Below are 22,825 nucleotides of genomic sequence, written 5' to 3' on the forward strand. Positions count from 1 at the left end.
ATGAAGTTAGCTGATGTTGGGAAAAGGAAAGCAGATAAAATAATTAGTATACAACAGTAGGCAGTTAACAAACAATAAAGAAACCACTTTAGGTGACCTATAAAACACATCAGCAAACTTCAACCGTGTCCAACAACAGAAATAAAATCATTCAAAAAAAATCAGTTATAAATATTAACATGGATTGTTGGCATATAAGAAAAAGCTTTCTATAGTCAGAAACGCGACAGTAATACGATGCAGGATTTTGTAGGACTGGAATAAATCCCCACATACAAAATGAAATAGAGAAGAAAATACCACTAATGTGTTCTAGTCCATGGTCTGAAATCTGGTCACAATAATTGAAAGTCAAGGCTTGGAGGTTTGTACAATCTTTGAGAAGGGCCAACCCAGAATCTGTTACATCAGAACCAGAAAGATCTACTGATAACAAAGATGAACCCTGGGAAGAAATTACATCCATCCAACATTCTTTTGCTTCAGGGTATTCTCCCAAAGAAATATCCTGCAAAAGAGCAGCTAAAAACCATTATTTCAAAGTTCTGAGATTGATTGATACGCAAACAGAAATCAGACCACAAAAGTATACTAGCCAACAGAGATATTACCTGGAGAGCACAATCTCTAAAAGCTTCAAGAGAAACATCAGTCAAACGATTGGAATACACCAATTCATTAAAAATCAGCTGACTTAAATCCCTTGGTAGTATGGAGAAAGTGCTATAATTATCAATATCCTGTTAAGTAAAGGATTATAAAAGAATGATCAAGAAAGAGAATTCGCACTGATGATTCTGAAATAAGCATGACCTAAGGAAAACAAATACCTCACATATTCTATGAATGCATAGTTCTATAAGAGATGGGCATTTGCCTCTTCCCTGCTGAATATCTACACTAGACCGAGGAAACAAGGTCCCCATCCATTTTGAACTGCCACTTTTGGAATATATTCCAGGGACCCCTCTTTGCACACTGTCTTCATTGACCTGTTGGTCTCTCTTCCTCGAACAAGCTCCTCCCATTGAGAAATGATTTTGCAAATAGTTCAAGAACTGTCATGAAAATGCAGCAGAACAATACAGCCCACCCATTGATGCTGCATTTAGAATGCTTACACCTTCAAAAAAGAAAGAGTTAAAAACAAAAAGTTATTTCATGCTTCACCTGTTCATTCCTCTAATAACAGAAAGAAAGCAAATTTAATCATTTCAAAGACCCAGAATCCAACAAACGAATATCAGACAAAATGCTTCAAGCATATGTTGTGTGCATCCAATTGCAGGGATTAATGCGTGTACAAACTACTACTTTCAATGCAGATTCATTTGCCATAGATAATGGCTGCCCCGTCAAACTCATGAGCAGCTTAAGAAATTTCTTAGAAACCAAATTTCAACAATCATCTGACATCAGCATGCCATGAAAAGCTAGGCTTACAATTTCTGTATTTATAAACACCAACTTAAGATTCTTAATTCTCAAATCGTCATACCTCATAGCTCTATTCAGATGCAACAAAATAGTGAAAATATAGCAATGCATCACCGAGTGCTCAAAAATGTAAAGAATCAAAGGATATAACCAACAACAGATACGTGCTGTCTGATAAGTAATAGAAATAAGGAAAAATCTCTGTAGTCTTGATGGGTAGAAAAACAAATCCTTAAAAAAAATAAAATAAAATAGATGCCAGAGACAAATCACTTAATAATTCAGTTGTCAGACTCGGGCCTCCATCTGCAACGGACATGGCTTTAATAAAACCAATAACTTACACAAGAATCAGAGCATAAGGATCTTATGTACTCGTTCAAAGCCAAAATTCTTAAATTCTTAAAATTATTCATATATTAAAACTTATTAAGCCCACATCACATCAAAGACGGATGAAATGTCCACTGATATCGGAAAGGGACCCAGTGGTTAAGCCATAACAGACCATAATTTCATATCGATCGTGAAAAACATATAACGGCAATCTAGACCCCAATTCCCTAATCAGTTGCAAACCCACTTATTTTAGAACATCAGGGGTGAAAGAAAATCTCTTCATCCATGATAAACGCATAGTCTTTATAGTTCAATACTGCAGTTGTATGTTTATATTTGGAAGGAGCATCGAGATATTCTCATAAAAAATCATTTTTTTTTTTCTCCTAAATCAGTTGAGTAAGATTCCAATCCATATTTTCCATCGACAAGCTAACACTATATTAGAACTCAAAAGCAGACACAGAAAAAGCAGCGAATGAGATGATCGTCGAGTATGTAACCCTAGAAGGGAAGAAAATAGCCGACTTGAAACCACTCGAACATCAATTTAAGCTTATTAAGTTAATGGAGGCGATCATTTACATGAAATTTACAAAGAAAAATACCTTAACGGAGGAACAAATCAAGAAAGCTTCATCGAATTGATTGTTCGAAGTGTAAGAGAAAGATCAGAAATCGAGAGAAAGAGAGAGAGAGATGAGGTAACTGAAGCAACACCAAAGAAGGGGAGAAGAAGCAAAGAGAGCTAACAAGTCACGAGCGCGGAGGAGCTGGGAAGCCGAACCTCACTCCGAAGCGTCAGATCGAAGACACGTGTTGAGAGAGTCAGCGAAGGAGGTTCGGAGAGAATGGCAGTTTCCCTGCTTCGGAAGTTGAGATAAGAAATTGATAGCAGTGGGTCCCACGTAGGTCTCTAATGATTCTCCTTATTATTCGCTTTATCCGGAATTATGCCACGCGGTGCTGCGGTAGATTATACACGCAACGCTAAGTATAGTTCACTTACCGATGGGACTATGATTGCTTGTTTTAAACTAATTCTTAATTAATCATCATTTAGTAGTCCACGTAATTGATAATCCAATCCGTCGGTTTTGAACTCAAAACTTTGAAGAGGTTAGAAGAAAGGTAGTAACTAGGACGAGTTACGAGTTACGAGTTACGAGTTTCGAGTTTGTACATTAGTGGGAAACCAAATCATTGTATTAACTCAGCTGGGTGTGTTAATAGATTGGTTGGACTGGTTTCATTCAGTTTCATCGATTTCGATGTGAAAATGAGTACAACCAAAACAGGAATCAATAAATGTGTATTGATTTCAGTTTGATTACAGGCTTCTTATTAGGTTTCTTTTCGGTTCTAGTCCTCTCTGTGTTGCACTCCATTCTCACAGAATCGAGTCAGTGACCGAGTTAACTCTGGCTAACCCACAAACCTTTCAGGATCAACAATGCAGTAACTACTATACAGCATACATCTACTAAAGTAAGATAAAACCTGTATTTTCAGCGGAATACATGTTCATAATAATACCAGTAATTGATTCCCAAATTGAGTTATATACATATAGGCCCGAAGGCATGATATATACACAAAATATAACAATTTAAGCATCAAGTCATCAAAATAATAAAAAAGAATCAATCTAGAGTCGCTACTGCTATGTAGCACAATCCTCACACGTGCAATCAGCACCGTACTCGAACTCATCAGGGACCCACCATTCTTGGGAGTGAAACTCCACAGTAGGACCCGACTCCTGATCTTCAGGCGGGTAACTTGTAAAATCATCAAAAAATAATTGTGTACGTGGGATGAACTCACTAGCCCAGTAAGTGGAAAGAAAGACCACACAAGTAGTCACAATACAAATAAACATATATGTATGCAATTCATTTTAATCACATTCACCTAAACAACATTACTAGGTTATAGGCTATGTGCTACTCACAACCACAATGAGCGTATGCTCCTGATAGGAGCTGCAAACCCGATCCCGTGATACACCCATAGGGTTATCAGAGAAGGCCCACCATTGCTACCGGAATGTAAATGCAAGCCGACTTTCGACAATTTAAATGACAGAAAGTAAATGGGTAACTCCACTCGAAATAAAAGCAGTACAATAGACCCTCTGAATATACCGTCGGGGTTACGGACTATCCTAGCGATCAGTCGTGCGTACTTCTAACCGTTGCAAGAGTCCAACAACAACGACCCGATGCTTTCCCCCAATGGTAACCCAACAGGTAAACCCCCTGTAGAGAAGGGTCATAGCACAAAGGGATATATCAATCTTAGTCGCACACCTCTATATAAGATAGTATGATTATCCGATGGCACCACGTCCCATTCCACCAGCCACTATGTACTCGTTTTCAAGCTGGCTATGGTATCTAATCTAGCATAAACATTGTGTCCAAATGAGATTTTTCCATCATATACATTAAGACATAATGAATATTCAAATATAAAACAAAGCATAGTATATTATGTAAATGCACATACAATGAGTGGTATGGCATACGTGATGTCTAGTCTACACACAAGTAATATGATGACATGGCTAGACTAACGCATATTAAGTGATGCATAAACACTCTGGATTTAAATCAAAGTCCACCCCCCACTTACTTGTATAAGTACGGGGTGCTTGCTCCCGGAACATAAGAGATCCGATGAGTGGGTATGCGTATAACGAGTGTAACCTATCATAAACGTAATGATTTATCATTTTACTATTTTGGAGTCAAAATCATCATGATTGAACACTCAAATCAGATTTAGAATCATAAATGGGGGTTTCTCATGTAATTTAGGCCCATTTTGGGCATTATGGGCTGACAGGTGGGTCTGAGACTATGACAGGCAGATCTGAAACCCACCGGTTTGATACCCGTTGGTTAGGCCAGAGACTCAAAACTGAGTTCTGGGCACACAGGTGGGTCTGAGACCTACCGCTTTGACACCCCCTAGTCAGAAAAATGAGAACTTTGCTATCATCTTCCCATGAACTTGTTTGGGGTCGATCCGGCGACTCTAATCCCTCATCTAAGGTCCACTCATACATCCACAACCTAAATCTAAGATCAAAACAAAAGAAAAAAAGGGGATTCTTACCTCTTTTCTCAAGAACACCAATGAAACCTTAATTTCACTTCTTTAGCTCAAAAACTCTAGATCTTCACCAATACTCTTTCCAAATCCTTCAAAATCATTGTACACACCTTCCATTAGACCTTAGATTCAATTATCCAAGTAGGATTAGCAAGATTCAAGTGGGTTTTTCCCCAAAAATCAAAAGAGGATTTAAGAAATGGATTTTTCTAAGAATCCTTGGAATATGCACAATACCTATCTCAAATCGAAGATCCCGACGAGCTAATCATCATTCCAGCCTCAAAATACTAAGACACGGCTCCGATGAAGCTCTATAATCGATTCCCTTCTTCTTTCTTCTTCCTCTTCCTTTTCCTTTCTCTCTCTCTCTTCTTTACTTTCTCCCACCAACCAACTAGCATTAATCTGGGAGGAAAGCAACAAATATTTCCCTTTTATACCTGAGCCCCTAAAATATCTTTTAGTCATAGGTGGGTGGATATATCTCAGGTGGGTATCTCAAGTGGGTACATCTCAAGTGGGTATCTCAGGTGGGTATCTTACCCCCCCCGGTAGTGTCATACCTTACAGTCAGCTCATTTGTTAGTGTTCCACTTAGGCTTCAATGGGAATAAACTTCCATGCATAATTAAATTACGAAGGAACCCACAAATACTAGTACGTACCTTTACTCCTTGTACATGGCCTCATGGTGCGTGCAAATGCAAGGCTTGGGTGCACATATTACATTTGGTACCCACTCAGTTATATTGGGCCAATCCGAGTTCAAGGTCACTCTTGCTATCATATTCTATATGGTACTTACATCAGTTCTCCCTAGTTCAGCCCCTATATGATCAAACCAAGTCAAAACGGGTAATTAGACCGGGTTTACAAAGTAGGATATCACATTACCCCCCCTTTTTGAAAATTTTGTCCCCGAAATTGTAGTACCTAGTTGCTCGAAAAGATAAGGATATAAGGCTTGAATATTATCCTTTCTCCCAAGATGCCTCTTCGATCGAATGGTTAGCCCACCGAATTTTTACAAAAGCGATAGAGAGGTTGCGAAGAGTTTTCACCTTCCAGTCTACTCAACCAAATGTTCTTCATATGTCATATTAGCTTCTAAGTATTATGGTTCCACAGGTAGCACGTGAGATGGATTATAAACGTACCGCTTCAACATGGATACATGGAACACATTGTGAACATTACTAAGGGAATGTGGTAATGCCAACATGTATGCTACCACCCCAACTCGCTTTAAAATCTCAAATGGCCCAATATATCTCAAACTTAACTTGCCTCTAGTGGAATCTACGCAGACCATTGGTAGGAGATATTTTAAGGAACACCTTTTCTCCCTCTTGGAATTTCATTTCCTTCCTACGGCTATCTGCATAGCTCTTTTGATGTGACTGGGCTGCTTTAATTCTTTCTCTAATGACATCGACTTTATCGCATGTCATCTGAATCATCTCCCGTCCAAGCATTCGGCATTCACATACTTCATCCAAGTATAGAGGAGTTCTGCACTTTCTACCATATAATGCTTCACATGGAGCCATTCCAATTATAGCTTGGTAGCTGTTGTTGTAAGCAAACTCCATAAGAAGTAAATACTCCTCCCAATTGCCACTCATTTTCATGGCACAGGCTCAAAGCATGTCTTCTAATATTTGTATGGTCTGCTCAGACTGTCCGTCTGTCTATGGATGGAAGGCCATACTCAAGTTCAATTGTGATCCCAAGGCTTGCTAGAAGCTCTTCCAGAATCTGGTGGTAAACCTCGAGTCTCTGTCTGATACAATGCTCATTGGTACACCATGAAAGTGTATAACATTATCTATGTAAAGCTATGCTAGCTAATCCATTGAGTAATTGGTCCTGATCGAAATGAAGTGAGCTGTCTTAGTAAGCCTGTCAACTGCCACCCAAATTGCATCCATTCCCTTGGGTGTACGTGGTAGTCCGGTGATAAAGTCCATTGTAATGTTATCCCACTTCAACTCGGGTACTGGGAGTGGTTGAAGAGTGCCAAAAGGTCGATGCCATTCAGCTTTGATTTTTTGACATGCAAGGCAAGTCGACACATACAGAGCTATTATAGACTTCATCACTGGCCACCAATAGTGTTGCTTTAGATCTTTGTACATCTTGGTACTTCCAGGGTGAAGAGAGTACTCAGAATTGTGTGTTTCCCTTATTATTTTGTCTTATGTCACCTCATCGCAGGGCACACATAATCTGCCCCGAAACAATAGTGCCCTATCGCTGGCTAATGTAAAGCGAGGGTCACTCATTGTTTGCTCTTGAATCTTCTCTTTGATCCACTACAACTCAGGATCCAAAGGTTATTTCATTATGGTTTCTTCCCTGATGGATGAGTGTACCTGTAGAGTTGCCAAGGACATAGTCAACTGTTGGACATCATCTAATTGATGCTCTAGTTCCAAGGTTGCTCTCTCATACAAGAGGATTTCATCCATTAACATCGCCTCCAATACGAGCTCTGGACTAACAGCTAGATAGGCAAGTGACATAGTTTGAGCTTTCCAACTTAATGCATCCGCCACCACATTGGCCTTCTCTGGGTGATACTGAATATCACAATCATAGTCTTTCATAAGCTCAAGCTATCTCCTTTGTCTCATATTCAAGTCTCTTTGGGTGAAAAAGTACTTAAGACTTTTGTGGTCCCTATATATCTCGCACCTTTCCCCATACAAGTAGTGATGCCAATCTTTATGACAAAAATGACCGCTGCTAGCTCCAAGTCATGGGTTGGGTAGTTCTTTTCATAGTCCTTCAACTATTCGGACGCATATGCTACTACCTAGCCGTGTTGTATAAGTACACAGCCTAATCCAATTTTAGAAGCATCGATATACACTGTCATCCCACCTGTGCCTTTAGGAATAATCAACACTGGTGCTATCACTGGCCACTGTCTTCGCACTCCTTTGACCAATCAAACTTTATACCCTTCCTAGTCAACTTGGTTATTGGTGCTAAAATCTGAGAAAAGTTTTTGATGAAGCGTCTATAGTAACTTGCCAAACCCAAGAAACTTCTAATTTCTGTTACACTCTTGGGTATCTCCCAGTCTATTATGGCTTTCACCTTATCCGGATCTACTTTGATTCCATTTTCGGACACCACGTGTCCTAAGAATCTAACATGTTTGAGCCAAAATTCACACTTGCTGAATTTCGCATACAACTGTTGCTCTCTCAACCTCTGTAGTACCATCCTTAAGTGTTTTTCATGGTCTTCTTCTGACTTTGAGTAGATCAAGATATCATCAATGAAAACAATGACCCACTTGTTGAGAACATCATGAAACACTCGGTTCATCAAATCCATGAAAGCTACTAGTGCATTGGTCAACCCGAAAGATAACACCAAGAACTCGTAATGACCATACCGAGTTCTAAAGGTTGTCTTTGGTATATTACTACTCTTTATCTTGAGTTGATAATACCCAGATCTAAGGTCAATCTTTGAAAATACCTTAGCACATTGTAGTTGATCAAACAGATCGTCAATACGTGACAATGGATACCGGTTCTTAATAATTAACTTGTTCAATTCTCAATAATCAATGCACATACGTAGGCTCCCATCTTTCTTCTTAACAAACAACACTGGAGCACCCCAAGGTGATACACTTAGACGTATGAATCCCTTCTTCAACAGATCTTACAATTGTACTTGCAATTCCTTTTATTCCGTCGGTGCCATTCTGTACAGAGCCTTGGACATCGGGGCAGCTCTAGGAATTAAATCTATAGCAAATTCCAGCTCCCTGTTAGGTGGTAGCTGAGTTAGATCATATGGAAAGATGTCTAGGAACTCCTTAACTACCTCTACTTCCTTTAGAGGTGTGACATTTGCTTCTAAATCAATCACCGATGCTAGGTACCCCTAACACCCATTTTCCAACAATTTCACTGCTTGCAGAGCGGAGATGAGGACCTTTTTAGCCCGCTTTATTATATTCACTTGGTATATCAGTTCCTTCCCTTCTTCATTGATCACCTTGATCTGTTTCTCGACACACATCATGCTTGCTCGATGTGTTGATAACCAATCCATGCTTAGTGTAACATCAAAGTGTTGCATGTTGAAGTTGATGAGTTGGGCATCTAACTGCTTTCCATTGATCTCAATGGTGCATGGCCCATTTATCTCCTTCAACTGTATAATTTTGCCTGTAGGTGTGCTAACTATCATCTTATGCTCTAATATCTTTGGTGTCATGTCAAGTTCTCAGCAAACCTCTTTGATGCAAATGAAGGTGTAGCCCCTGAATCAAATAAGACATATGCTAGTATACCTGATATAGGTAGGACACCTAATATAGTAATGCACATAAATATAGTAGGTTATCAATATTTACCAGAAGCAAATTCTCAAATTAAATTGTACCTACTACCACTTCTGTGATAGCTTCAGCTTCCTCAACTGACAAAGCATACATCCTTCCTTGTGGTTGACTCCCTTGAGTCAAAGCAGGTCTGTACCCAGAAGGCTGGTTAGTTGGTAAGGCTGGTCGGGCTCGGCAATCTTTAGCAAAATGCTCATATGAATGGCAATTAAAACAATGGTTTTGTGAAGCTTAAACCAGAGTGGGAGCTCTTTGAGCTAAACCTATAGCAAGTGGAGGGTGAGGTGGCCTGGTAGCTGTGGGCACCGTACTGGTATTTGGGCGAAAAGATGTAGTACTAGGCCCACTAACGGGTCGAGGAGGATAACTCGATGGCCTATAGGGCTGCCTGTATAAAGGACCAAATTTGTATAATCCACAAAAATTCTTACTCGAGCCACCTGAATCCGCATACGGATTCGCTCTCTTCCACACCCCGGGTGTAAGGGATGATTCACCTTTCTGCTTGTCTTCCATGGCTTTAGCCTTCTACACAATCAGGGCATAGTCAGTCAGATCAAATGCCTCTAGTATCGTTCCAATGGATACCTTCAATCCTTTTAGAAACTTCTTGCCATTTTCTTCAGTCGATTTCATGTGAGGGGGTGCAAAGTAGAATAGGGCCTTAAACTGTTATTGATAATCAAGGACCGACTTGCTTCCTTGAGTCAAGGCTAAGAACTCCGCTTCCTTGCGGTCTCTAAAAATCCGAGGGTAGTAATTTGCTAGGAACAACTCCTTGAATTGCTCCCATTTGGGTTCTTGGTGTATGGAAAACAATATGGCCTTTGAGGCTTGCCACCAGGAGTTAGCCTCATTCTTAAATGTAACCCCGCACAGGTAATATTTTGAGCCTCGGCGCACTCAACACATCAAATATCTTCTCAATCTCTTAGATCCATCGATCCAGTTCCAAAGGGTCACTTCCCACCTTAGTGAATGTAGGTGGTAAGTTCCTTTTAAATGACTCCACCACTCTTGTGGTATGGCCCACTGGCTGATGCATATGCCGGATGGTACGGGCACAGTTAGCAAATTCGGATTTGGGAATTATTCGGGCAGAGAATTATTCAAAATAATTCGATTGGTTAATTTAAGGATTCGGTCAAAAAAGCGGTCAAAAAAATGGACAAAATAAAAATCGGAGTCGGATTCGGATTCAAGAATTATTCGATTAAAAAAATAAAAGTCGGGCAAAAAATTCGGATATTATTTTTATAGTTTATTGTATATTTTTTATTTATCAAGTTATTAACTTGATTTGTATACTTAGAAAGAGCAAATTACTTTATACAATAAAGTAAAAAACTATGAAAAAATTGTCATTGAGCGATGGAAGCAATGGTTATTGTAATCCAATTTCTACTCATGAAATAGATTAGGCCCCAAAACAGTGAAAGCAAGATTACAACTACAATAAAACAAATAAATAAATTGACCACAAAAAATTTTCACTATCCTTTTGCTTGGGTTCACAAGACCCATATTGCACTAAGACGCACTAATTTTTCAAAATTAAAGCAACAATATAAAAGAAGATTGATTGATACGGCGATATGAATATGTCTTGGTCCCCCGGAACCTCAAATTATCCATCAAGGCTTGATATCTCCCCTATCTTAGGATGAACTGATGAAGTTATGAAAAAGAAATGAAACAAAGAGTAGATTCGTACGATTGTTACAGAAGAATTAGGTGGAGAAAAAAGATGGGAAGAAGGAGGCGGAAATTTGGGGGAGAAGAAGATGAAAAAAAAAAAAAAACTATTTCGGTGGTGGGTACCGTGGGTTTCATATATGACGTTTTATTTTTTTGTTTTTGCTTTTTTTTTTTTAAATACTGTTTAATTGGACCGAACAATTCGGTTTAATTCGATTCAGCCCAAATTATTCACCTTTTTAAATCAAATTAGTAAAAATTGCGTTTTTTTACCAAATTTTATTTTTAATTCTGATTCAGTTAGAAATTTTGATTTAATTAGGAAAAATTCGGTTCGGCCGAATAATTCACGAATTATTTGGCCGAATTGTTAACTAGGAGTATGGGTAGGGAGGTGGCATCATATATGGAGGTGTACCCTGAGGTAGCATGGGTGGTGTACCTCTAACTTGACTTTGAGAGGTGATGCCAGGTGGTGTACCTCCAACCTGTGCCCCAACACTAGGACCTCCAGTTGGACCTTGTGAAATGTCTACCCAAGGAGGCTGACCCGGTAGTGTAGCACACCATTGATGTTGCATAGTAGTCATAAAAGCTTGCAGTTGCTAGAGAATCTGCTGATGGAGAGTCTGATTTGATTGTTGAATCAAATTCTCAACATCACCTGGGGTGAGTACTGTGGAGGATCAAGAAGTGCAGCCATGGGTGGATTCTTATGAGCCACATTCTGATCAGTTGTCTCTTGAGGCTGTGGGTTAGATTCTTACCCTGTAGGTTGAAGCCTCCTATTGATTGGTGGGCTACCAATAGGATGGGGATCTCGAGGTGCACCTCGAGTGACACTCTAGGATCTAGTGCGTACCATTGCTAAGTGTACCTAATTTGCATGAAAATTATGTATATGTTAGTATTGGTATTCATTACACAATTGCTCGAATTCTTGGGCACAACCTTGTGCACTTACACTTTAAAACAATCGGGAAAAAAGTGCATATTAAAATTCAAATTTCCAATTTGTGTCCCATTATATGTGTCGGCCAAAATTCCCTTATAACTTCATTTATTTTCAAAAATGACCCTAAAATCCATTGATGCAGGCCATGTAGGACCCACTGGGGTCACTAGGCACCCACTGCCAAAACCGGTGGGTTTAAGACCGGTGGGTCTGACTGGTGAAAACCATTGATTTCAAACCCACCGGTCAAGGTGTGACAAAAGGGCTTTAAACCCCTGTTTTTGACCCTTTTTCATTTCTTTCTCTTCCACTCCAACTCAGGAGACTTGGGGCAATTTTTAGGCGATCCCTTACGATTCAACTTGCCTAATCGACACAACGATCCATCCAAGTTGCATACTTTCCCATCTAATCTTCAAGGTGAGTTCTCAAACCCTATTTTTCTCTCAAAATCTGGGTTTTTTTTGTTTTTTTTTTCTCTTTTTGAATGGGAAAACCGTCTATGTGGATAAAATCCTAGTTTTTTTTTTCTTTGATTCTTTCCATGAAAAACGAAGTACATGCCGTTGTAGAGCTTAGATTATTGTTTCCAAGCATTTTGATCCATTGAATGGAACCGTTGGAGTATTTTTCCCCTTTTTGTGCCCTTACTAGTGATTTTGGGGCTTCTATTGAGCATTTCTCTCTTTCTATGCTAATCTAGCATTCCGATTGTATTTTTTTTTTCATTGCGATTTTGGGGCTTCTATTGTGTTCACTAATCATCTCATTATATAAATTTGCCCCAATTTGGATGGCATGGTTGTTTCTCAACTCTTATATGGACTTGCCCCCTCCTTTTGGGCAAAACATTTAGGGAATTTTTTGCCTAACCATTTTTGAACTTGTTGTTTATATTTGAATCATAGCCCCTCAAGTATATTAACATCGTCAATGATTTTTTCAATTGAAATGTAAATTTCCCATTTGGCTAGACTTCCTGATTTGAAATTTTTTACATATTAGGTCTATTTGTTTGCAACCTTCAAATTTCTCATTCCTAATCTTAGTGATATGCTATCTCTTGTTAAATTCATACCTTATGCCATGCTCTCTTGAAAGGATTTATTCATTTTCTACTTCTCATTGGGATAACTGTACACCGCCTCATCCCATTCATCCCTTTGCATCACTTATGTTTACTTAGTGATTTCCATCACTTCAATCCTTCTTATTTGTACATTGAATCACCTGGTAGGGTTAGGTATCCAGGTTTGGTATTGAGTTTGATGCTTTGAAATAAGCTAGCTTAGATCACATTTCCTATAGTCCTCTGTCATATGCTAAACATAGCTTATCATGTTCATTCCTTGGATCCATTTCTACTACCTGTCCCAACTTGGTATTCCCTATACATTGGCTCCTTGTTTTATACGATGTACTTACCTCTTTTCTTTATATTTTCAAGATTCCACCCCGAAAAGGCAAGGAACCTACAGATCCATCAAGAAAGAGGAAGGCTTCTAAGGCCAAGAAGAAAGAGGTGGGGTCTAGTTCTTTAGCTCCATCTCCGCCTAGAGAAAGGGAGGAGCCTGAAGACCCGACCAACTACGACGAGATGGTCTTCTATAGCTCGAGGGCCGCATCTTCATGGGATACCTTCCGCTCATTACCCGTGACATTGGAGAAACAAGTGGTGGTGGAGCATTTGGCCCACATTTTCCTCTTGGAGAGATTTACTACCCTAGGTTGGGAGGCTATCCTAAACATTGATTGGCCTTGCTACAAGGACTTAGTGCGAAAGTTTTATTGTATCCTTGAGGCCATAGAGGAGGATGGAGAGTTTGCCATAATCAGTATGATGAAGGGTGTGGAGATCATCCTGACTGTAGATCGGTTGGCAGAGATCATGGGTATTTCCTCAGAGGACATCTACTACTACAATCCTCCTAGGACTAGAGGTATAGGCCCACTGATTAGCCGGGACATGCAGGAGCATATATACGAGGTAATCAGTGGCACACGAGTGAGGCCTGCATCTGAGACAGAATTTTCTCCTAAGGGCAGAGTATATGCTAGGTTGATGCAGTTTAACCTAGCTCCTAAACTGGTCATAGGAATCATGTGGGTTTTATGGGTTACTTCCCTGCTTTTCTTGCATGATCGGACTAATATGACTTAAGCAATGATGGCATCTACCATCCATTTTGTAATTTATTTTCATTTGTGTACTTAGAGTTTGAATTATAATTATGGTAGTGCTTATGAAATTCTAAATGGTTTGCTTCATATTAGAACTGCGTCGTTTGGTGGTGGCAATGACAGTCATCATATGTTATTATAATATTATGTTTGTCGTCTATTAGGTTTTGTGTTTGAAAATTTTTGGTTTTCTCACTTTACACCGCTATGTTGTCGAAATTTCATTAAAATTTTCTTTTAACAAGTAAATCCACTTATTATAAATTCAAAACTAATTAACAAAATTCATTCTATCAATGCATTCATGCCATGAAATGTAAAAGTTACAAATTTTACATTTAATTAAGGTTTTTAACTTTTCATAAGGCTTTTATCTTAACCCACCCTTGACCTATTATAGATTCTATGGGGTCTAAGCAGTATGCTGAAAGCAGGTAAAGCATCGCACTCTAATACCACTGTTGTCACATCTTATTCTCAGAGAACCGAGCCGGTGACCAAGTTAACTCTGGTTAACTCACAAACTTACCAAGATCAACAATGCAGTAACTACTATGCAGCATACATCTACTAAATTAAGATAAGACTTGTATTTTTAGTAGAAGACCTGTTTATAAAAATACCATTAATTGATTCCTAAATACTTGATACTCAAATTGAGTTATAAAGTTATATACATATGGGCCTGAAGGCATGGTATATACACAAAATATAACAATTTAAGTATCAAGTCATCAAAAGGGTACATCGAAAGAATAAAAAAGAATCAATCTGGAGTCACTGCTACCATACAACACTATCCTCACATGTGTAATTAGCACCGTGCTCGAACTCATCAGAGACCCACTAGTCCTCGGAGTGAAACTCCACAGTGGGACCCGGCTCCTGATCTTTAGGCAGGTAACCTGTAAAATCACCTACAAAGAGTTGTACACATGGGATGAGTTCACTAGCCCAGTAAGTGGAAAGGAAGACCACACAAGTAGTCACAATACAAATGAACCTATATGTATGCAATTCATTTTAATCTTATTCACCTAAACAACATTACTAGGTCATATGTTATGTGCTACTCACAACCATAGTGCGCGTATGCCCAGGGTATGAGCCGCGAACCCCATCCCACGATACACCTATAGGGTTGTCGGAGAAGGCCCACTGTTGGTATCAGAATATAAATGCAAGTCGACTCCTGGCAATTTAAATGACAGAAAGAAAATAGGTGACTCCACCCTAAATAAGAGCAGCACGATTGGCCCTCTGAATATATCGTCGGGGTTATTGACTGTCCTAGCGATCAGTCATGCGTACTTCTAACTGTGGTAGGAGTCCAACAACTGTGACTCAATGCTTCCCCCCAGTGGTAACCCAACACGTAAATCCCTGTTGGGAAGGGTCGTAGCACAGAGGGGTATATCAATCCTAGCCGCATACCTCTATATAAGATAGTACGATTACACGATGGCACCGCATCCAAATCCATGAGCCACTATGCACTGGTTTCCAAGCTAGCTATGGCATCTAATTTAGCATAAACATTATGTCCAAATGAGATTCTTCTATCACATACATCAAAACGTAATGAATACTCAAACATAAAACAAAGCATAGCATAATATGTAAATGCACATACAATGCGTGATATGGCATACATGATGTCTAGTCTACATATAAGTGATATGATGACATGGCTAGACTAACACATGTTAAGTGATGCATAAACACTCCAGAATTAAATCAAAGTCCACTCCCCACTTACTTGTATAAGTATGCGGTGCTTGCACTTGGTGCGTAGGAGAACTGATGAGTGGGTATGCATATAGAATTAAATCAAAGTCCACTCCCCACTTACTTGAGTAAGTACGCGGTGCTTGCATCTAGTGCATAGGAGATCTTATGGGTGGGTATGCGTATAACGAGTGTAACCTATCATAAACGTAATGATTTATCATTTCACTATTTTGGGGTGAAAATCATTATGATTGAACACTCAAACCATGTTTAGAATCATACATGGGGGTTGCCCATCTAATTTGGGCCCATTCTGGGCATTCTGGCCTGACAGGTGGGTTTGAGACCCACTGGTTTGATACCCGCCAGTTAGGCCAGAGACTCAAAATTGAGTTCTGGGCACACAGGTGGGTCTGAGACCCGCCGGTTTGACACGCCAGAAAACGAGAATTTTCTATCATCTTCCTATCTTCTCTCCGACTTGGGGAACTTGTTTGTGGTTGATCCAACGACGCCAATCCCTCATCTAGGGTCCACTCATACATCCACAACCTAAATCTAAGATCAAATCAAAAGAAAAAAAAGGGGAATTCTTACCTCTTTTCTCAAGAACACCAATGAAACCCCAATTTCACTTCTTTAACTCAAAAACTCTAGATCTTCACCAACACTCCTTCCAAATCCTTCAAAATCATTGTACACACCTTTCATTAGACCTTAGATTCAATTACCCAAGTAGGATTAGCAAGATTTAAGTGGGTTTTTCCCAAAAAATCAAAATAGGATTTAAGAAAGGGGTTTTCCTAAGAATCCTTAGAATATGCACAATACCTGTCTCAAATCGAAGATCCCGACGAGCTAATCATCATTCCAGCCTCAAAATGCTAAGACCCGGCTCCAGTGAAGCTCTATGATCAATTCCCTTCTTCTTTCTTCTTCCTCTTCCTTTTCCTTTATTCTTTCTCTCTCTCTCTCTCTCTTCTTTACTTTCTCCCACCAACCAACTAGCATTAATGAGGGAGGAAAGCAATAAATATCTCCCTTTTATACCAGGGCCCCCAAAATATCTTTTAGTCATAGGTGGGTGTCTCTCAAGTGGGTATATATCAGGTGGGTATCTCAGGTGGGTACATCTCTAGTGGGTATCTCAGGTGGGTATCTTAGCCCCCCAGTGGCATACCTTCCAGTTAGCCCATTTGTTAGTGTTCCAGTTAAGTTCAATGGGAATAAACTCCCACACATAATTAAATTACGTAAGCACCCACAAATACTAGTACGTACCTTTAATCCTTGTACATGGCCTCATGGTGTGTGCAAGTGCAAGGCTTGGGTGCACATATTACACTGTGTACCCACTCAGTCTTGTTGGGCCAACCAAAGTTCAAGGTCACTCTTGCTACCATATTCCATTTGGTACTTGCATCGGTTCTCCCTGGTTCAGCCCTTGTATGACCAAACCAAGTCAATACGAGTAATTAGACCGGGTTTAGAAAGTAGAGTATCACACTCTGCCTTGTCGATTTTTATTCAGTACAATTTGATTTTAGTTTCATAAAACCCCATCCCAAAATATGATCCAATATATCCATGTTGTTTCAATTCAGTTTCATCGGTTCGAGCTAGATTTTGAACCTCCTAAACTCTGCATAGATTGTCGAGTTGTCTTAATCTACCCTCCCAGCCCAGTCAGTTCCCTTTTTCCTATTGTTAAAAATAAATAAATAAATAAATGGTGTAACCCCTTCTTAATAAATTATAGAAATTTCATGTGTGAAGTTCACTTCAGAGTTCAGATAGGATACTAGCGTAGCCATCACTACAAGGCAAAAACTTTGCTTTTAAAATTGTTAGAATGATTATATAGAAATAGCTTAATGGTTATCTAACCTACCTAATTAGTGCTAGCTATAGTGATAAAGACAAGTGCAAAGCTGTGTTGATTATGTGATAATGATCTTAAAAAAAAAATCTTCAAAACATTAAATTTGTAATTGTATTGATGGATAACAAATCCTCCTTACCCTATGTATAGTTAATGTTTAGATAGTGTAGGTTGTTTTGTAACTATGAAAAGAGAATTGAGAAAAAAAAATGAATGAATTTTCCTTAATCCATGGTGGTGAAGGGAAATTCCTTTATTTCACCTTTTAGATGGATAAGAGAAGGTATCGCAAAACATGAGAGGATATTACAGACTTTGTCCAATAGGTGGAGAATGTTTTAAAACCCTAGGATGGTGGTTGTAGTCTAAACCCTATGCTACTGGTATAGGAAAACTTTCTCTTAAAAAAAAAATCTAACTAATTATTAGAGAGTGGTGCAAACTAGCTATACCCAAAAATGTGTGTCAAGTGGGGTTCATATTTTTTTTTAATAAACCCTATGTCCTTTATTCATATGTCAAGTTTCAATCCAAACAAAAATTGCTCAATAGAAAATAAATATTTTGAAGATCTGGGACTATAGGTGTGTGGTTCAAGGAATAGGAATTGTAATTGGATCAGTTGAATTAACTAATTTGGATCAAAATTAATCAAATCAGTCGAGACCTATCTCAATTCCGACATTTTTTTTAATGTTTGTTCTTTATATTTTTCATCATTTCCTTATTTTAATTAATAAAATAACATAAAAATAGTGAAACTTACCTCTTCTGGCAAAAACCTTAGTTTATTGAATAAAAAACTCTAAATTATCCCAAATTTTAAGAAATTTCTGCTTCTTCTTTCTAATTCAAATATCTAGGGTTCAAACTGATTCCAACTAGTCAATTTCAATTACTAGTACCATGACAATGGCAGTCTTCAATATTGGTCAGGGTATTGTGCATAACGTATATAGGGATGCATGCTAGTTAACAAGGGAGTGTACGATTGAGTTAGAGTTCAAAATTTGACAAGTATCTATATAGGTTGTCCAATGTCTATCCTTCAGTAAGAATTAACATATCATTTTGCTATTTTACAAAAATTTATACACGATCACAGAAAACTAATCTCGATGAGGTTGTGAATGTTGTATATGTATGTCCATCAAATCCGATTTATTAATAAGGCTACTTAATATAATTTTTGGATGACATTTATTTATTAGGCTTGTAAGTTATTTAATGAGTTTTTATCCAAAAATGCTCTCAACTAGGGAAAGTACTGGATATCTTTTTTATATGGTCGTTAAATTGTATATTACCAGGGATGTGATTCTGGTACATAAATATAAGTACACATACTATGTTTTTTTTCTCCTGCTAACAACTGGTATCCAAGCCTTTGGCCTAACTAGTCCCACGGGCTCATACTGACCCTACAAACATATGGATTGGGTCATACCGGGGTTGAATGAGAACCATTCAACTTTCACTGAAAGCAGTGAATAGCACTAAACACCGCCGTATGAGTGGCCCAAGTACACATACTATGTGTGTATAGAAAAGAATCTAGTAAGAATCTCGCATGTAATACTGTCTTTGACCTAAGAGATCCTATTATTGCACTATTGTATCACTTGTTTTGGAAAACCAATGGTTGACGTCTAACGGACTATATATCAGTAAGTTGGGCACGTGGTCCTACATTGTTAATGAAAGAGATCGTCAACATAGGATCCATTATCCATAATTGGGGAATATCAAAGAGAAATAATGTCTATGTTTAATCGAACAAAAATAGAATACCAATGTCAATTTTGTAACTTTTTAACAGAATTATTTTCTAATATAAAAATAATATTTTATTTGAAATATTTTTTTGACATCCAATCATATTTACAGCACCTCTAAAATATACATATACAATGAATTGGGGTTAGGCATATTAAATTATATACCCTCTAGCTCATTATGGGATATTGAAAAAGTGGAAGGTCTTATGTTCAAATTAATGAGTTAATATTGCATGACAATAATGATTAATTATCTTTTTATTTATGACAGTGAATAAAACATAATTTGATTGTTTTATCACCAGTAATAAGAAAGATAGCAATTCCTTTTAGATCCTAGCACTTCCCACTTTAAAAGAAAAGTAGTTATTCAATCTTGGAAACTGTTCTCTGCCGCAAGATTTGACCTTCTCTGTTTAGGAAAAAAAGATTAGACTAAAAGAGGAAACCATAAAAGTGATTTTATTATATAAAGGATAAAGGAGAGAGAGAGCCATAGATTTTTTGGAAACTCCCCTCTCCCCTCCCACGTTTTCTCTCTCCCTCCCTTCTCTCCTTTGTGAGTGTGAGTGTGAGTGTGTGAGTGTGTGTGAAAGAGAAAACTAGGGTTTATGAAACCCTAGACTTTGATGGTGGATGCTCTTCTCCAACTGAACGTGGATTACAATTTCAAAGTGTTGAAAGGATTTGATTCCTAAGGTTGCTCAAGTGTGAAATAACTATTACCTAGAGGGTAAACTTCGATTGCAATTCTCAAGTAAATCGTTTCATTCCCAAGTAATTATTTTTGTACAATGATTTTGAACACAATAGAGACTCAATCTAATATTTCCGCTATGAGATTGGGTTCTCTTCCATAGTGAAGTAACATTTTTCTTAGTTATATAATCCACAAAATATTAATTTTTAAGGCTTAGCTAAGATTTTCAATCTTTGGACACTTGTTTTCACATATTGATCAGTATACAAAAAAATAAAAATAATTCCGCACAAACCAATTCTACAATAGTGAACAATTAATACATTGAACATCAAGAGTAAAAAAAAAAAATTTTTTAAAAAGTAAAACAAATTTAAAAGAACAAAGTACACCAAAATTTATTATTCTAATTTCATAAATTATAATGGAGAAGACATATGTTGCGGCATGAAATGGCCCTAGGCTTTGGTACGTCTTGCACAGAAGAACAAACACAAGAGAGTGAGCACTGAGTTGTTCTGACGGGGGACTCTCCGATACCTAAGTAATATCTCTCTGAAAACAATAATTCCAGTAAATAAAAGATTTCAATCCCTATGAAGGGGGGCTTACCTAGATATTTATACATGTGGAGTGGCGGCAATGGAGAGTTCCAATTAGGCCTGTCTTCTAATTCTGATAGGAGTCCGAGTATAGTAAGAATTACACTTGGAGAGTGCGTATCTAGAAGATATCTCGGTTATGAGAACCCCATAAATCCCGCATGATGAGGAAGATCCCATTCTTTATAGGGAAGATTAAGAGTCCTTGTAAGTGGCCTATCATGATACAGACAGATCTCCTCTTTGCTTGGAGGTTATGTGTTTAACTAGGAGTGAATTTCCTTTAACCGAGTGATGATGGTCAAGCGGTGGTGGTTCAGTAGCTTGGTTGCCGAGCTACATCTACCAAGCGCCTTGTGGCAGATCACCCTTCTAACTGCCAATACCATAGATGCAGTTGCAACTCAGTAGCTCGATTGTTGCCCCTAGTGACTCGGATGTGGCTAGTTCACTAGGATGTGGCCCAGATGCTAGTTCAACGACCCACATGTGTGACATGCCTCGATCACTCTGTGAATGGCCTATGGATATAAGACAGCTATAGCATACATAATTTAGGTCATGGTTATAGGAGTATTGCTCGGTCCTCAGCATCCAATCCACAAACGTAAATACATCTTTGTATCAGAGGGTTGAACCTGTCAATCAGATTTCCTGATTCCAAGACCAGTTGATCCTGAATAGGTTCAAACCAGGTCCATGTGTCACATCAGTATTGGTGAGTACTTTTTGTCATAATAGAATGCCTCACTCCTACCAAGCCACTTGTGGCCGCTTGGAGGAGTAGTCCTCCCTTATACCAACTTTTGGATGAAGTCGATCGAACATTCTGGTAGCTAGCATAGTTCATGGCCCATCACGGTTGCCCGAACATCCAGTTGCGAGGTGTTAAGCCATTAGGAGTGACTACTCACCAAGCGTTGATGTCCTACTTGTCTTTGCCACTGAGCAGGCTCCCCTTAACCGTTGCCATTAATGCTTTGTGGGTTTTTTAGACATGTGCTTAGGTGACGATAGCCTTTTTCTGATTGAAAGATTCATTATTAATAGGTTGATGAATGGGAAGGTGCCATGTCACCAATCATGTCGTCGGTTGTGTGTTGAGGAGTCAAACTAATGCATTTATTAGGTTCAAATCTCACATTGATGTCTTACTTATCTATCTTCGCCTTTCCTCCTACATCTTTAGCGGAGAGCACGTTAGGGGGTGGGAAAGGGTCTATTCCTGCCGCCATTCCCATCATGGCTTCATCTACAATGGCGGGGCCTAGTTTAGTAGTTCTCGGCGTCTTCAGGAAGATTGGTGTTGCCTTTACTAGCTTCTTGGCGCTATGCTATGAGGTAGAGAACTTCCATAGCCACCTGGTCGAGGGAGACTTGGTCAAGATTAGGAGGACCTATCACATTCCTGACTTGATCACCCTACGAGTCTCTTCTACGGATGAGAAGAGAAGGCTTGTAACTCGATCAGCGATGAGTTGTGTCTATACGAGGATTTCTTCAGCGGTGGATTCTAATTTCCAGTTCACCCCTTGCTGAGTGAGGTCTTCACCAACTTTGGTATCATCCCTCCACAACTCATTCCTAATGGGTGGTGGAACTTTCTGGGGATTTTTGCATTTGTGTTCGGTCTCGACCAATCGACCACCTATAATCTCTTTTTTGCTTGCTTCCATTTGAACAAGCTCAGCAACCACCACAGCTGGTAAGCCTTGAAACAACACGCGAAGGTTGAATGAGGGTTTTAAAAGGTTTGTCGCCTGACAATGGATGGTTCAAGCCTGATATCGCGATGGTGATGTTCATCACACGCTTTCTCTTCTGGACGAGTAGACCCTCACAGCGCTGTAAGAGGCGGCTTACACCATCAATACTACTAAGCTAAGTGATGAGAGTTTTCTTGAGGCGGCTTACACCATCAATACTACCAAGCTAAGTGATGAGAGTTTTCTTGCTCAACAAGGCCTGAGTGCAGATGATTAATTCGATCGAGAGATTTTTTTTTCTTCTTTATTAATTTCTTGTGG

General features: G+C 38.8%; 2 protein-coding genes and 2 long non-coding RNA genes across 5 annotated transcripts in view; 2 read left to right on the forward strand and 2 right to left on the reverse strand.

Moving 5' to 3' along the window:
- Window positions 1–22,825, forward strand: part of LOC122070887 (PRA1 family protein H) — a 93,830-nt gene that overhangs the window by 15,397 nt on the left and 55,608 nt on the right. The window lies entirely within an intron of this gene.
- On the reverse strand, window positions 137–2,509 carry LOC122070889. The gene is made up of 4 exons (XM_042635119.1): window positions 2,385–2,509; window positions 831–1,123; window positions 612–740; window positions 137–508 (listed from the first exon to the last, which is right to left on the reverse strand). Exons 2-4 carry the CDS (start codon window positions 1,026–1,028, stop codon window positions 152–154), a joined length of 684 nt encoding a protein of 227 aa, XP_042491053.1. The 5' UTR covers window positions 1,029–1,123; window positions 2,385–2,509; the 3' UTR covers window positions 137–151.
- On the forward strand, window positions 12,122–14,190 carry LOC122070892. The gene is made up of 2 exons (XR_006138012.1): window positions 12,122–12,344; window positions 13,372–14,190. It is a non-coding gene; the product is annotated as an uncharacterized LOC122070892 (long non-coding RNA).
- Window positions 14,777–16,803, reverse strand: LOC122070891. Its single transcript, XR_006138011.1, has 4 exons — window positions 16,668–16,803; window positions 16,434–16,519; window positions 15,865–16,031; window positions 14,777–15,022 (listed from the first exon to the last, which is right to left on the reverse strand). It is a non-coding gene; the product is annotated as an uncharacterized LOC122070891 (long non-coding RNA).

Source organism: Macadamia integrifolia, unplaced genomic scaffold, assembly GCF_013358625.1.
Source record: "Macadamia integrifolia cultivar HAES 741 unplaced genomic scaffold, SCU_Mint_v3 scaffold_138A, whole genome shotgun sequence".
In the NCBI taxonomy this organism is placed as follows: domain Eukaryota; kingdom Viridiplantae; phylum Streptophyta; class Magnoliopsida; order Proteales; family Proteaceae; genus Macadamia; species Macadamia integrifolia.